Here is a 14,072-nt window from a genome sequence, read left to right as displayed (position 1 = left end):
TGTGCTCATGCAACTTGTTCCAAGTTTGGGTTTTTGCCTCAATTCAAGTGTTGAGCAGACAGTTTGCAGATGACCATAGTGTTGTCATCACTACGGACATTAAGAAATGCCCACATGGACGAACATCTAACTGGGCCAAAAGGTGCTCTGGAGCTGGTGCTCGTGGTGGCAGTCCGCAGTTTTTGAGGCACAAACGATGCCGAGTCCGACGATGGACAACTATGGCTTGCCTCACTGGTACGTGAAGACTGCAGAGTGTGACTGCTTTTACCCTCTTCTTCCCTCTCCCCCTTTGAGGGCGCTCTGCAACCTCCTCCTCTTCTACCTGCCTATGATGATCTCCTTCTTCGCCCTATGACGGATCAAGGACATCATCATCATTTTCATCAGAGAAGACAGTTTCCCTGTATGTGCTGAAAGAAGCAACTGCCTTTTGGCTCGTCTGGCTTAGAGTGTTCGGGTGAAAAGTAAGTGGGGGGAAAGCCTGTGAACTGACTCTCTTCGTCAGATGACTGAAACAACTGAGCATTTCAAGGAGTGGTTGTAGCTCCGTCTCTCCAACCCCTTGGTTGGACTCCTCTACATACAGCTGTACATGAGACTTTCCAGCTGATGATAAAGAACTAGGAGGAACAGGTGTATCATGGACTGTTTGGGACACCTGTATGGCCTGTATCTGGGACTGGGATGAAGAGAGGGTACAATCACTTGACCCAGGCTGGGTCATGTACTCTACTACCTTTTGTTCAAGGTGTGGTAATAATGGACGCTCACCACCAACAGCAGTGCTTCTTGTTCTCGGGTCTGCAGTTAAAAACAAACTCATACTGCTTTGCTTGCCACCCCTTCCTCTTTGGCCAAACATTGTACAAATTTTTGTGTGGGTTGACACCCTGCAAAATACTTTGGAGCTAATATGCCTCTCAAAGTGTAAACTTTTACAGTAAGTGGATTTTTTTATTAGGGGGAGGGGGCAGTTGACACCAAAAATGCAAGTGCGCTGTGTGTGTTGTATGCAGCACTTTCCTTCAGTGGTGATGCTTGTAATATGCAGCACAGTATACAAACTATATACTGCAGTATATACTGGGTCTGTGTGACTGTCTCTCAGTACAAGTGTGATACTGTGCACGCAGTCAGAGAAGATACCCTGGCTCTGGCTGCATGTATGCAACACACTGACTGACTATCTATCTATCTATCTATCTATCTATCTATCTGTCTATCAAACAGTGAAACACTCTACCTATCTGAGTACAGTGGATTACAAGGTTTGCAGAGGTGGAAGGGGGTACAAAACGGCTCAGTTGAGAAAGGGGAGCAGAAGTATGACAGAGGAGGAGAAGAGTGCAGAGGAGTGGAAGATGGTGCAGAAAAGGAAAAGCTACAGAGAGGTTGCAGAGGTGGAAGGGGGTACAGAGGGGTTTAGTGCTGAAAGGGGCGCAGAAGTACTTCAGAGAAGGAAGAGAGTGTAGAGGAGGAAAAGCTGCAGAGAGATTGCAAAGGTGGAAGGGGTTCAGAGGAATTGAAGCTGTATTACAGAGGGGGCACATAGATAGAATAAAGTGTAATGGTGAGCAGGGGTGAGAAGTTATTTATGGAAGTTTTTCTATACATATGCTGTTATTTCAGCACTGTGCAGTTCATTTGTCTTGTCAGTGTTCTTTGTCTCACCAGTAGCTGCAACCTCCATTTAATGAATTGGAGGTTTTAATTAATTCGATCTTGTACGAATCCTCAGAAAAAAATCATAAGTAATGGAGGCTGATGACTGATCTTTGGTCCTGAGGTACATGTGGCTATTTGAGGCAATGTCAGCAGAATATATCTCAGATGTACCCTGAGCAGGGTCAGTAAGAAAATCAGGTCCAATTTGCAGAGCCCTGTTGTCACACACAATTTTCATGAAGGTGTACTTGAAAAGTCACATATCCCCCCTCCCCCTTTTCAAATTCGGAAGGCGACCACATGGGGTACTGCACTGAGCGAGGATTTACACGTATTGTCTCGCAAATGAAAAGTTTTCCTTTTTGTTTTACAGCAGCAATAGTGATGCAGCAGCCTAAGAGATAGATATGAATGTAGGAGCTTGCCCCCCCCCAGGACTTGCAGTACGCGCACGGTTTATTCAGCTGTCTTCCATTCATAAAAGAACAGCTCGCTTTGCAATGAGCGCAGCTAGTTAGGTTCCGGTCCCCATTCATAATAATGTATAATATAAAAGATAAAAAAAAAAAAAAAAAAAAAAAAAAAGGTTCTGCGCCTGCGCCCTACCACCCGCCCCCCCCCCATTCATAAGAATTTTGAGGGGAGTGGGGGGGGGGTGCGCAAGCGCATTGCCCTCTTTCCTCCCGTTCATAAGAAACGTGCGGGACGATCACGCATGCGCAATGGGCCGCATCCCTCCCATTCATAAAAAGCCATTTTCCCAGGGAGTTGCAACATCGAAAGCAAGCTGACAGCAGAGGAGCTATGCTGCCCGGATCAGCAGTGCTTGCTCCGAGGGCTTTCATGTGCACAGCTGGGGACATTCTGTGATTTGTGGATTAACTAAGAAATGAGCCTTGCTTCATTCTTGCAAGTAAGCCCATAACCTACACTGGCTAGTTTCTGAGAATTGTCACGATTTTTTCTTGTGCGATGGTTAATGGACAGGACACGACCTACTGTGTATTCCATTTTTTATTACTATTACTCAGCGGTGTCCAGGACAGGGCTGGCGATACTTACACACATGCAGATCGCCTTCCTTTAGAAGGCAGCTTGCGATCTGTCAAAAGGGGTGCAAAAATGCTGCAGGAAATCCCAGCTGTCCGTATTGAAAATGCAGTGCATGCAATCTGCTGGGGGAGGGGCTGCTCTTCTCAGTCGACTGTACCTGTGTTAATGAGATTGTCCGCTTCACTCAGACAGATCGGCCTGTGATCGCCTAATCCCGCTTTGCTTTAGATCGCTGGATTTATTTATATTGAAATTGCGTTGATAGAAAAATCCTCTCGGGCTATTGCGGTTATATTAGGATTTGTAGTGCTAATGACGCACTATGCCTTCCAGCAAACAGCAATGTATGTGGTGGTCGGTGTGCAGATCCCGCAATGCCAGGAGTGACGTCTATAATCCATGACCTACCTGGGCATTTTTGTGGTGATCAGGGTTGATGCATGGGTTCGGAGAAGCAGAATCCCTGAGATCTGGCCCATCCATGGGCTGCAACTACGCAGAAACATTGCAATCTATTTTTGTAACAATGCACCACCTCAATGGTGTCTCCTTTATGTATGATTTGAAAAGGCATCAGTGTTTATTACACCCGTTTGATCATGGTTTATGACATTATTATTCCGATGTGTCCTACATGGGAAGCAGATCTGCTTGCATGTAAACTAGCCTGTGGTGCAGAATCAGAGAGGCAGGGAGGCTACAATGGGTAATCTGACATTTGCATTGTACTGTGGGGACAGCAATAGACCAGTTCTTAGAAAGAAGGCCTTGTTAGAGTTTTATATGATCTGCCTGCCTTCAATGTATGTCTAGCTTCTTATGAATTCTCCAGTAGATGTTTTGCAAACATTTTATCTTGAGTAAATGTTTAAAAATTTACAAATAACCCGCTGGCCTGTGCAGCACTGTGCGTTGTTGTCACCATGTTGTTATTATGTGATTTTTACATTCTTGTGAGGAACGTATACACAGGGTGTTCCCATATTCTTATGAATTGTACATACAGTTGACTAGAGAATATTTTATTGTTTCTGATCAGATCACAACCTATATTTGTACTTGATACAATCCTATGCGGAAGGGTGTAATTTTAGGATTTGGTGGAGATATAGTAACTGGTGAAGGGTTTGGGCTAAAATTCGGGTATGGGAATCATTCAATATGTTGTGTAAATTGTCTTCAGTGAGATAGCTAGATAGATGGAGGATGTTGTAGCATTTACATGACATTTTTTGGGTGTGGATGCTTCAGAGTTTAATTTCCAGTGTCATTATAAAAAAAAATATAGACAGATGTGCTACGTGGTATAATTTTTAGCTTCTATACCCTATTTTCATTTCTAAGATCAAAAGAGAAAAAAAATGGAAGTTAGGCTTTAATCTAAGCATGTGACGTAAAAACCATATTTTAATCAGTTGTCCTTAAAGTTCCTAGCGAAGAAGAATCATTTATTTTATTATAATGTCACATTTTCCTCCAAATTTTTACTTTTGTAGTCACAGTAGCCTAGTAGCATGTTCATTCAGCATACAGTTAATTATAGAGCCATTCAGGCATAATTTAAAGCAGACTCTTCTGACATTATTCCTAGCAGAGATTCTTCATGAACTTTCAACATTTTTCATAGTAAGCATTTTTTCCCCGACTGTATTAAAGCCAATAGTTCAGCTTATTGAAATCTCAAATGATTACCATGAACATTTTAGCTTTTTTGCCAATTATAATGTTAAACATAGATTTGCTGTGTTTGACGGAAGGTTATTTTTTAATTCTGTATGGTTGTAATAGGTAAATCATAAAGGAGTAAGGGGAAATTAAAACATGGAAAACATTTTATCATTCCCTTGGTTGCCTCTTTAAAATGCAATTTGTTGTTAGATATATTTCTGCTAATGACTGGTTGCAATAAGCAGAGCTGAACAAATGACCACAGACTTGTCTCCAGTCTGTAAAAAACGTAGTTGCTCACCAACTTTGTTGGTGGTAAATTAAAATTTCCTAATGTTCCTAGCCTGGACTGATTGGTAGCTATATAATCTTTGCATTTGTGTAGCCCTGTAGTGTAGCTATAAGCAACTATATAGAAGCCTGATTATTAAATTCCTTTGAATTAATAGCTGCATCTGATCGAACCTCATCTAAAAGTTAGTAAAAATAATTTGTAGAATTCAGAACCAGCAGTAATATGTAGAATTGTCTCCTAATAGTTATTTTTCAGCAGTCATTTGGTAGGAGTACTGGCATTCTTGCTCTTGGGATTTATTGTGCCAGTACCTAAGTTACCAAAAACTCTTAAAAGCGTGCAAATGAATTGCGTCCAGATAGCAAATAAAGGGTATGCATTTTCATCCTCTTCTGGTTACCAGTTCTTGTTAATCCAGAGATTACATTGAATTGGTTTTGCATATTGCTTGGAAGTAACAGGAAAGTCAGGCGTCTGTATCAGGTTTGTGAAGACTGATGGTTCACAGATAGGTGATGTGTAGTGAGTGGTACTTGAATGGGGTGATATTTTATCCTTATCAATGTCTGGCAGATTATCAGGCATCTGCTAAAAGTATGTGTAGGTGTCAGAGCTGTCTCAGTCTTGTCTGATTCAAAAAGTGGAGAGTGGGAAGTGCTCAATTAGAGTGAGTGGTTCATTGCTAGCCCGGGTAATACTGGTTAACTAGATTAGAACTAGGATTGTTTAAAGTCTACGAACATCAGCAGCCCATCCAACCACAACTTTGCCTACTTCATTTCACAGTCTCAGCAGCTGCTCTTTGACGTTCTCTTTTTGTCTACTTGCATTGCCATATATATATTGTACGCAGGGGAAAATATAAGTTGAACGATTTGGTTGCTACAAGTTAATGTACTCTTGTTTAGTATTCTTTCCACTGCCTTTTAAAGCAAGCTTAGCAGTTTAGGATGTCTGTATATCATGACAGCTGTTCAGTATCATGGAATCATCTCTCTGTATTTTGTCTATTATGTAATTTTGTCGCAATAGACTTTTAATAATTGTTATTTATTTCCAATAATTAAAATTCACTACTTTATATGTGAGTGTAGTTACATCTTAATAAAAATTATATACATTTTTAAATGAAACTTATGTGATTACCCCCCGGTTAAGTCGATAGGAGTTAGCATAAATAGAGAATAAAGTATTTTATGTAATAACTTAATTACGTTATCTTAATAAAAGAAAACTCCTATTTCTAATGAAACTAGAAAATGACTAGCTTTTCCTACACAGAGACTCAGATGTCCTCTGACCAGATGGAATCGTCATTTTATACATACACACCAACACTATCCACAAGCATTTGCCTTTCAGTTTATGTTGATTTTTGTCTGGATTGAAAAGGTCAGAGAATTAGAGAGTTAAGCAGCCAACAATTTCCAGACTTTAGGTTTGGGATCAATTGTGAGAACGGAATTGACTACACCAAGTTGTCCTTTCTCCTCTCTAGGGGTAACATGTGGAAAGTTGATTTGGGGTAATTTGGCTATCCTGTGCGCCCAGCTTGAACAGCTGTGACTGCAGATGTGGCTGCACTAGAAACATCAGATCGTAAACTAATGAAAGTAGAATTTCTAGTCACCTGTTTACTCATAAGCCCAACGTGTTGCATATGCAATCTATCAGAGAATTGTTGCCCCATAAATATTATGAGAGCCAGCTTCCTGTTTATGTAGCACGGAAACCCCACTGCAGTGTTGCCAAGCAAACAGAAGGGTGTTTTATAGTACGGTGGTCTGAATTATAAAGGGATCCAGTACTAGGAGAATAGGAAGGCTGCCATTGCTGAGCTTCGGATGAAAAAGCTAGATACCTGGCTATTAAACTGGTTCAATGGTTACCCCAGCACAGACCAGGGAACAAGTGTACTTGAAACCAAACAGCCAAGCAAGAAGTATATTTTGAAGGTGGCCAGAAATGGTAGCTAATGTACATCTTATTCATACAAGTTGTTTATTGTTGTTTTGTAAGAAAAAAAGAAAAACATGTGCACCCATAGACTTTGTAAAGAGACAAGAATCAATAGTTGTGTCTGCTTTACCATTGTTCCTTTATCAAAAAAGCAAGCATTTATTACCTGTTGTGTAAAAGAAATTCTAATCACTGCATGTCAAACATTATCATTTTCAAAAGAACGAACAAGAAGGGGAAGGTATTAAAGAACTAGTCATTGTTAACATAGCATTTAAGATACAAAAAATCATCTTTTAACCACAGCCCCACCCAAAAACCTGATATGCCTGTATCATTATTAGATACAAGCTGTATTAATTTAAAAAGATTTAAAAAAAAATTATTTAAAAAATGTCAAAACTTTGTTGAATATCCTTTTGTTATAGTGACTCATTTAACTAACAAACCTAATACACAATATTCACAATATTCAGATGTTTAGCATTCGTTTTTATTCTATTAGCCATTTACTAATACAACAGAAGTCTTAGGTTTGTAGTTGGCGGATACAGTTATTTTCTTGAACATGAAAACATGATTAAAACATGCAAAAGAAGTCCCCAAAAATCTGGACATATATAAAAGCACAGCATAGGAGGTAGGGGTGTAAATAAACCAATAAATACATTTTTTAGCAGGCTATAGTGAATTAACAAATATTTTTCTTTATATGACATGGTAGTTTTACATAGTATGTCTGTGTACTTGTACATCTGCTTTAAGTACCAAACCCTTCTAGCTTTTAGCAGCAAGGTATCAACACCTCCTTCTGCATTGTGCAAAGTAAAAAAATCCAGTAGGTTAGATTCTTCTAAAACTGGTTAAGTGTTTACATAATGTTATTTAATAACACAAAGAGCTTGGTTATTTTACCCCAGAGTGATTGTGAGCTTGTATGTGAACTTCCCCTTTAAATGATTTTCCAATAGTGCTTACAAACAAAAGGTCGCTGGACTAGGAAGCCCTATGTCTCATAGAAAACAATATGCACTTTCTAAATTGGAGCCGGGCCCTATCCGCTCTTTGAATTAAGCTTAGTTGCTTCCTGTGCTCTTTTGACTTGCATAGCTATTTGGTCTCTGAATAGATTCCAGTTCTGAACTGATCTCTTTCGATGAAATCAGAAACTAAAGCAACACAGCGAGTCAGCCATTCTAGTAAAATAGGATCATTTAGGATGGCGTGAGACAGTGCTGTGAAGATGCAACTCTGCTATACCTCATTGACTTAAAAACAACAGTAAGTGGAAATGCACAATCCTGTATTTAGATATAGTAAAATTTGTTGAGACTGATTTACTAAAGAGGTGAAAATCTTCACCTAATGAACTGAGTAATCACTTTATCCAATCACATGAAAAGCAAATTTCACTTTGGATTTCCAATCAATTGCAAATAAAATACATAACATTTAGCTTTTCACAGGTTTGAATAATTTAAGTGAATATTAACCTGTAGTAGGTAAAAGGATTTGTTTTTTTTTTTCTTTTTATTGTTTTTGCACTGTGTGTGCTTTCGTGTTTATTTTTAATTGATAAGAAAGGCATTTGTGTGTTTGTTTACCAAAGCATCAAAGAGATCAGTAATTGTTAACCAATTGCTTTGGGGTAATGCCTTTTGGCCTGTTCTTTAAGAATCTCAATGCATTCACTAGTTCATCTGCTTTTCTACCCTTATTTTCTTTTACCAGGAATGTCAGAAATAACTAGGGTGGCCTGGTTTACTCTGGGACCATGAGCTCAGCATGCATCAAAAAGGAAGGTTATCATGAGGACTCTAATTGTGATTTACTAACATGTTACTGGAAATTGACAAACAATCAGACTTGTTAATCTCACTTGCACATAGTAAATAAATCAAAGGGGAATGCTAGTTTCCTTTTTTCCCACTGTGAGTAAATTATCTCACCTGATTATTACCATCAATACAGTAAAGCTACGTACACATGGCAGATTTTTATCGCCCGATAATCGGCATCAGCCAAATATCGGGCGAAAATCTGCCGTGTGTACAGTCGGTGTCGTCCATCGTCCGAACGACCATCCTGCCGGATCCACGGACGATGGACGACAACCGATCCTAATGAAAGGGAAGGGGGAGAGCCGCTCCGTCGCTCTCCCCCTCCCCTCTCCATAGAGCATGAACGGTGCTGTATGTACAGCACCGTTCATGCATCGTGCAGTCCCTTGTCGTTGGAAAGGATCGTGAAAGATCCTTTCCAACGACAAAAATTGCAAGTGTGTACGCAGCTTAAGTGAAAAGAATTTGTGTATAGGACATTGAGTATGTGCTGAATCATTTTTAAATTAAACATATAACCTGAAATGATATTAGGTTTTCCTAAATTTTGACTCTTATTTAGTTATTTTTTTCATATTCAACGTAAAAAAAATAGCAAAATCAATTTGCTAATGAAATCTACTTTTATTAATTTTTTCCTTTTTTTTACAGATCTGTTAAGAAATTATCATCATTTTCAGAGGTCAATGGATTCCAGGATTCCACACAGCATAACTGTGGTGCCAAATTCAGTCATGGTGCAGCCTCTGCTAGATGGCTGTGTTCCATATGGGAGATTACAACATCCGCTCACTATCCTTCCAATCGATCAGATGAAGTCCACTCATCTTGAAAATGACTACATTGACAACCCAGCTCTTAGTCAGCTGGCCAATCAAAAGCTCAGCAGGGGCTTGCATGAGCCGTTGCTTTTCAATCAACATTTGCAGAGATTTGAAACTGACAATACACACCCTTGGATTTCATTCAGTGGGCGACCCAGCTCAATTAGCAGTAGCAGTAGCACCTCTTCAGATCAGAGGCTCCTGGACCACATGGCCCCACCTCCTGTGGTTGATCAGTCTCCACCTAGGGCAGTAAGGATACAGCCTAAAGCAATTAATTGTAAGCCTCAGGATGTTAAAGGACCCTTAAATAAAGAATTGGACAAGCACTTTTTACTTTGTGAGGCCTGTGGCAGATGTAAATGCAAAGACTGTACAATTCCTCGGACCTTACCTTCTTGCTGGATCTGCAACCAGGAATGTCTGTGTTCAGCACAGAACATGGTCAACTATTCAACTTGCATGTGTCTAGTAAAGGGAGTCTTTTACCACTGCACCAATGAAGATGATGAAGGCTCCTGCGCAGATCATCCGTGTTCTTGCTCTAACTCCAATTGCTGTGCTCGTTGGTCTTTCATGAGTGCCTTGTCATTGGTCCTCCCATGCATGCTTTGCTATCTTCCTGCTACTGGCTGCATGAAACTTTCTCAGAAATGCTATGATCATGCAAGCCGACCTGGGTGTCGGTGCAAAAACACAAACAGTGTTATGTGCAAAGCACCAGAAGCAGTCAGCAGACCCGAAAAGCCATTTTGAGAGTTGCTGGGAGGTTCTTTTTTGTGAACTGTGTTATAAAAATGCATAATTCAGAAAACTGAAACAAAAAAGATTCAGGACAGTATATTCTCACCAGAGGCTTGAATTTACAATTCCTTGATCAATGGGGTTCAGCAGCACTGTGTTATTGGAAAGTGTTATTGGAAAAAAAAGGAAAAATGCATTATGTGTTTGGCTGTTGAACCATTTCCAAATCGTGTGTTATGTGTGCTAACTAGATAGCCATGGGGATTAGCTTGAAGGGACTAGTTACCTTTATTGTATTTACAGTTACCATTAAGAACCAAGAATGTTATCCCTCAGTTAGCATAGAAACATGCCAGCTCTAATTCTTCCTCACACATGTGTTTGTTTTTTAGGCTGAAGGCCTCAGTCTGCAGTGATCTACACGTTTTATTAATGTGTGGTAACTGCTGAGGCATTGTTGTGTAACTCTTATCTGTGGCTTAGTGTTTTTGTATTTTTATATAAATGTATTAGTTCTCTTACAAGTTTTATTTGGCTAATGATGGCAACGTGGGAGACCAGAGTGCTCAAGGTACAGATTTTATTCATAATGTGGTGACAGGAAGGAATGTACAGTCTTTAATATTCCTCGCTTGTCAATGTTTTTCTGGCCTGCCTATAATTAGCCTTCCTCACTGCCCTTCTTTCACCCATCTCAGTGATAATAGAAAATCTTCTGCTGTGCTCCTTTTCTAAAGTTACATACACACATCCAATGGTTCCCACCTGATAATCAGCTCAGGGCCCATTCCTGACTAAATTCTGGCGTGTGTACAGCATCCGTCGTCCATTGTCCGAACGGCCGTCCTAGCGGATCCACGGGCGATGTACGACCAACGTTCCCCCCCTCCCCTCTGCATAGAGCAGATTAGTGCAGATGTACAGCACTCATTCATGCATTGTGCAGTCCTTAGTCGTTGGAAAGGATCGTGAAAGATCCTTTCCAACGACTATAATTGCACATGTGTATGTGGCTTTAGAGAAAGTTGTCAGCCCCATAGGTGAAATAAAACTATTGGAACAATATGTACGGTTGTCCCTCCAGAAAACAACACATAGCATTGCTAAAGATCACTTGTGGTGATAGCAACAGCTCACAGCCCAATATCAGCAAATTTATTTTAGCTTCAGCTATCTCAGCAGCTGTTTCAACATGTTAATTGAATGTACTTGTTACACAGTTTAACCCAACTTCCTACCACTGAAACCCTTGGTGCATTGCAAGACATGGGTAATGCTTGCTTTGCTCCCTTGCTTCCAGCTAATTAGGAAATCTACTGTACTGGGAAGGGTGGCAATAGAGTGCAACAACCATTTTATACATAAAAAAACAACATAAAAAGGAGCAAGTGACATTAAAGGGCAGTTATACATAATGAACGGCAATCGCAACCTTATTTTATTCTTTGTAATTTTATTGACATTGAAATCTGTATGTTCATTTGTTTTCTGTGCTGCTGATTTACCTTGGCCCTACTGTAATATAGCATCCTGTATATCTGTATATATGGATAGAGAGATACATAGAATGTCTATTTTAGCGTTATATAACTACCAGGGAAAGGTTAAGGGAGGGCACGTGTGTATGTATGTATGTATGTATGTACGGTATGTATATATATATATATTTATATATATATATACTTGTTGCTCACATAAGGTGAATTTTACCTTCCCTACGCTGCAATCTGGCATAACTTAGGTGCTAGTATCTGTTTAGTTTTGTAAAATGCAGTTTCAGTGCTAAAGGGGAAAATTGTTTTTCAACCATGTTATATGCTTATTTTAAAATGTATGGTACAAAATGTAACCTATAATGTTTAAACTACAATACTAACTTCCTTTTTTGTTTTAGATCCTTTTGAGCAAGTTTTAGAATAATGTGTATATTTTTATATAGACTGTAAAAAAGGTCACTTTTATTATGCATGTGTCTCTCACACATACAAAGGCCAAGGTGTCAGTTGTGTTATACTTCTTTTGACTTTGCTGCAGTTCTAGCACTTTGACAATAGTGGTAGTGTATTTATTTATTTTTATTTTTTCATTTAAGTTTGGAGGTAAGAATAAAATATTTTAAGAAGGTACAGACACCCTTCATCTCTCACTTTGTGCATGAAGCTTCCCTTTAGGGCTGTAAACTGCTCTTGTATTGAGATATTTACTCAGTGGGGGTGATTTACTAAAATTATTAAACCTTTGTGTTTGCTTCCAGCATGAAGTCATGTTTAGGAAAAATAATTTGATATCCAAAACAAACACAGGTTTAATTGGCTTCAGTAACAGTCCAGTGTTGATCTGAACATATTTCACATGGATGAAGGACTTACAAATAATACTATGTCATTTAGTATTTTGATTTGACAACTATCTACAGTAGCTTACAGTAGTTTACAGTAGCATCTACAGTAGCTTAACATCATGATAAACTTGTTATAAATAATATCATATTACATAAGAGGTATTTCTCAGATTCATTATCATATAGCTTGTTATGCTCTGACATATAAGGCTTGCTCAAACAATGAGTTCCTCTGTTTACATTCAAGATGTGACTTTGTAGAAGGTATTCAAGATGTTCAAATAATATTTTAGGAAATATTTTACTAAAAAACTATACTATATTTTACATATGGTCACCAAGCTATGTGTGAGGGACTGAAGAAAATTCCCTAGTCTGTGATTTGATCCTTGTAAACAGATTCAACAAAAATCAAATAATTTAGCAGACATTTCTGGTCCCAGATTATCCAGAGTCCATACCTTATCCATAGAGTATCTATTAAATACAGTTGTCTAACCTACACTCATAATCCTTATATCAAGGATGGCACAAAGACCAGTGCCAAGTTGATAGTGTTCAAACTACGGACCAATGGGTCGTCATATTTTGTTAGAAACATTTTAATCATGAATAATAACTAATAATAACTAATGAATAATTACAGCTTTGTAAAACTCTTCTTAGTACATAAATTGGGATGTTAGGTCATTAAGCTCAACAATAATGCAGTAAGCAAATGTATCCCATGTAATTGGACTAATAAACAATGTAAAGAAGCCACATTCTGTAGCCTTTACATTATCGGTGTAACTTCCATTAGGCACAAAATAATAATGTGTGTCACTGATATTTAACAGTACCTCCTCTTTTCAGCAGTGGGATCCAATTTTCTAATTCAATCAGTAATCAGATTGCAGACAATAAAATGGCTCCCATATATTATACAAGAACATTCTAAGACTTTAATATAGTTTGATCATACTGCCTTGTGGCAACTCTGATTACAGTGTGTAAAGATTTAAACTATGGGTTATCCATTAATACAGTATATTTTCATTTTATTTTGATAGCTTACATTACACACCAGCTTTTGTAAGAAAATTTCATTGTCCATAACCAATGTGTAATTTGTTCAAACAATGCTGTAAGCATATGTCTCTAGAAACACATGTTGTTTAAAAGATTCACTCAATGGAAGAAATGTATATGTGGAATTGTTTCATTTGTATAGAATATTTATTTTGAAGCTCTATTTTAATAGTATTTATTTTAGAAAGTCTTTTATTGTAAGAGGTCTTCTGTTTGTGAAGAAAATACAAGATAAAAACTGAATGTACTGATCTAGAAATATATATATATATATATATATATATATATATAAAATTATATATTGTTGAATATATTAAATGTCTCATGTGTTTATTTTACAGTTCACAAGTCTGTTATGTAATAAACAGCAGTCATCTCCCAAAAATATTTAACGCATTTCTTAGGATTCATTACCAATCTGGAACTATTACCAATCTGACACTAGTGCTGTCAGCTAAGATGCAGACAAGATCCTAATACATTTCACACTGTTGACAGACTGCTACCATACACAAATATGGTAAGGCCTTGTAGATATAGGCTTCAACTTTCACTAGAGTTGTGTGTACAACATTTGCAAAGTTCTTGAACAGCTTCAAGAAGCTATC

At 38.4% G+C, this 14,072-nt stretch overlaps 1 protein-coding gene across 2 annotated transcripts; it reads left to right on the top strand.

Moving 5' to 3' along the window:
- The first annotated feature begins 2,437 nt into the window (after positions 1 to 2,437).
- Positions 2,438 to 13,761, top strand: SPRY4 (sprouty RTK signaling antagonist 4). Of its 2 annotated transcripts, none has more exons than XM_072400901.1 (2): positions 2,438 to 2,581; positions 9,136 to 13,760. In XM_072400901.1, the coding sequence occupies exon 2, from the start codon at positions 9,171 to 9,173 to the stop codon at positions 10,062 to 10,064; it is 894 nt and encodes a 297-aa protein (XP_072257002.1). In that variant the 5' UTR covers positions 2,438 to 2,581; positions 9,136 to 9,170; the 3' UTR covers positions 10,065 to 13,760. The 2 variants fall into 2 exon arrangements, with proteins under 2 accessions (XP_072257002.1, XP_072257003.1); XM_072400902.1 differs by lacking the exon at positions 2,438 to 2,581 and adding an exon at positions 2,875 to 7,924 and having other exon boundaries at positions 9,136 to 13,761.
- The last annotated feature ends 311 nt before the right edge of the window (positions 13,762 to 14,072 follow it).

Source organism: Pyxicephalus adspersus, chromosome 2 (assembly GCF_032062135.1).
Source record: "Pyxicephalus adspersus chromosome 2, UCB_Pads_2.0, whole genome shotgun sequence".
Classification (NCBI taxonomy): Eukaryota; Metazoa; Chordata; class Amphibia; order Anura; family Pyxicephalidae; genus Pyxicephalus; species Pyxicephalus adspersus.
The sequence above is the reverse complement of the archived record's forward strand: the minus strand, read 5'-3'. Positions and strand labels throughout refer to the sequence as shown.